Source organism: Canariomyces notabilis (genome assembly GCF_033297395.1).
Source record: "Canariomyces notabilis strain CBS 508.74 unplaced genomic scaffold N656scaffold_27, whole genome shotgun sequence".
NCBI lineage: Eukaryota > Fungi > Ascomycota > Sordariomycetes > Sordariales > Chaetomiaceae > Canariomyces > Canariomyces notabilis.
Window position 1 is genome coordinate 61,302 of NW_027041849.1, and position 1,916 is coordinate 63,217.

Here is a 1,916-nt window from a genome sequence, read left to right on the forward strand (position 1 = left end):
GGGGGGCCCTGGTCGGGAGGTCTGTCGGTAAGGACTTCGACGACTTGGGGGTAGTGGTCCGAAGCCCTCCTCTCCTTTACTCCGTAATAGGAGCAAGTAAGCCCAGAGGAGGCCCACACTAAGTCGATTGTCGACGGCCGGCCCCGCTGGGTCCCCTGGGGCTCCCTAGTTATAGTACCCTGAGGGGTAACTAAATAGAGGTCCCAGGAGGTAGCTAGTTGGACCAGCCCTTCGGCCTCCCGTTCATACCGCTCGTACAGGTCCTACAGGGGGTGCTGGAGGTTGAAGTCCTCCATAAGGATCACCTGGTTGGTAGGTCTGGGTATTTGTTGTAGTAAGGTTGACAGGAGGGTCTTGTCGGTAGGAGGGTTGTAGATCGACCAAATTTCCAATCCTGGGCCCTCCTGGCCCAAAAACCACACACGACACCAATCTTCGGCCACCTCGTAGTCCCACTGGCTAAGGTCAAATCTCTTTCCAACGAATATAGCTGCCCGGCTACCCGGCCTGTGTACTAGGTGGTAGCGACTACTGCGGGGGCAGTAGGTTGACTTGGTCTGAGTATTCTTCCAGGGTTCCTGTATAGCTAGGAGGTCGTACTTGGCTTCCTCGAGGAGGACCTCGAGGTTCTCCTTAATACCCTGAGTATTCCACTGAAGTATCGATATACCCATTTAAAGTTCGATTTCGGTATCGGTATCGGAGGCTGGGGTAGTTGATTCGGAGGGCTGAGAAGAAGGAGATTGGGCCGAGGATTGGACTGGGGGAGACTGAGCTGAAGGTCGGGTAAGGAACTGTTCGAATAGGTTGGCTTGGGAGAAAAGGGGCTGGGTATTCGGGTTGGGCTGAGAGGAAGTAATCCTTAGTTGCTTGGGGTCTTGGGCTGCTCGTTCCGTATCCGACGGCCGGCCCCGCTTCCGAGTCGGCCCACTAGTGTGCCTAGTAAGGCCAATAGTCGGAAAAATAGGAGCCGGAGGCTTAGCCGATTCGAAGGTTCAGGGCCGGTATTGGTAGGATTCCCGAGCTATATTCCGGACCTTTACCCTCTCTGGGCAGGCCCGGTCGTAGGCCGGGTGCTTCCCTCCGCAGGCCGGGCACCTACAGGGTAGGTGGTTTACCACTGTAGGACACTGCTTTTCACCATCCTTACCACCTGGGCCGTGGGCACTAGTACCACAGCGGGGGCAGAGCGGGGCCTTCCTGCAATACCGACCAATATGTCCCCATTTCCAACACCTATAACACTGGGTCGGCTGAAGCGGGGCCCAGTAGGGCTCACAGTTAAATAACTGGGCCCGGAATAGGACCCCGGAATCACAGGCTTTCTTGGCCTCTTCCTGACTGTCGAAGGCTACCACCACGGAGACCCAGTTAAGTGCCGGGTCCTTGGGAAACCGGAAAACCACCTTCCCAACGGCCCGTAAATCGGCCTCCTTAGCAAAGTCGGCCTCCGTAACACCCTGAAGATCGGCCTTCCTTAGGCCCTTGACTAATACTCCGTAGGTACGACGGGCCTCCTTGGCCTGTTCCCCAAAGGCCTGTTGAATCCATTGGCCATTAGCCGAATACCAGTCCTTAGTTAACGTATCGGCGGAGGTAACCACGACGTCCCCACTGGGGAGCTTCCTAGCCGCTATAGCTCCCTTGCGTCCCGAGGCTTGGTTGACGGCCTGTACGATTTCCTGTGGGGTTCTCCTAGCTAGGTCGGCTGGTAATTGGCCTCCCCGAACTAGGACTTCCCGGCTTTGTTTAGCGGGGATGACTTTGGTAGGCGGGACTGCAGCTGGAATAGCGGGTCCCCTAGCTACATCGGCCCAGGATCGGGAAGTCTGATTGGTTAGGTTGGCTAGTTTGTTGTCCCTCAGGGCCGCTCGTACCTCCTCAGCCACTACCTTGCGAAGGCTAGGTAGGTCGAG

At 56.7% G+C, this 1,916-nt stretch overlaps 1 protein-coding gene across 1 annotated transcript; it reads right to left on the reverse strand.

The window, feature by feature from the left end:
• Positions 1-192: 192 nt before the first annotated feature.
• N656DRAFT_353729 (uncharacterized protein) lies at positions 193-834 on the reverse strand. Its single transcript, XM_064809344.1, has 2 exons — positions 601-834; positions 193-528 (listed from the first exon to the last, which is right to left on the reverse strand). Exons 1-2 carry the CDS (start codon positions 672-674, stop codon positions 264-266), a joined length of 339 nt encoding a protein of 112 aa, XP_064666619.1. The 5' UTR covers positions 675-834; the 3' UTR covers positions 193-263.
• Positions 835-1,916: the final 1,082 nt, after the last annotated feature.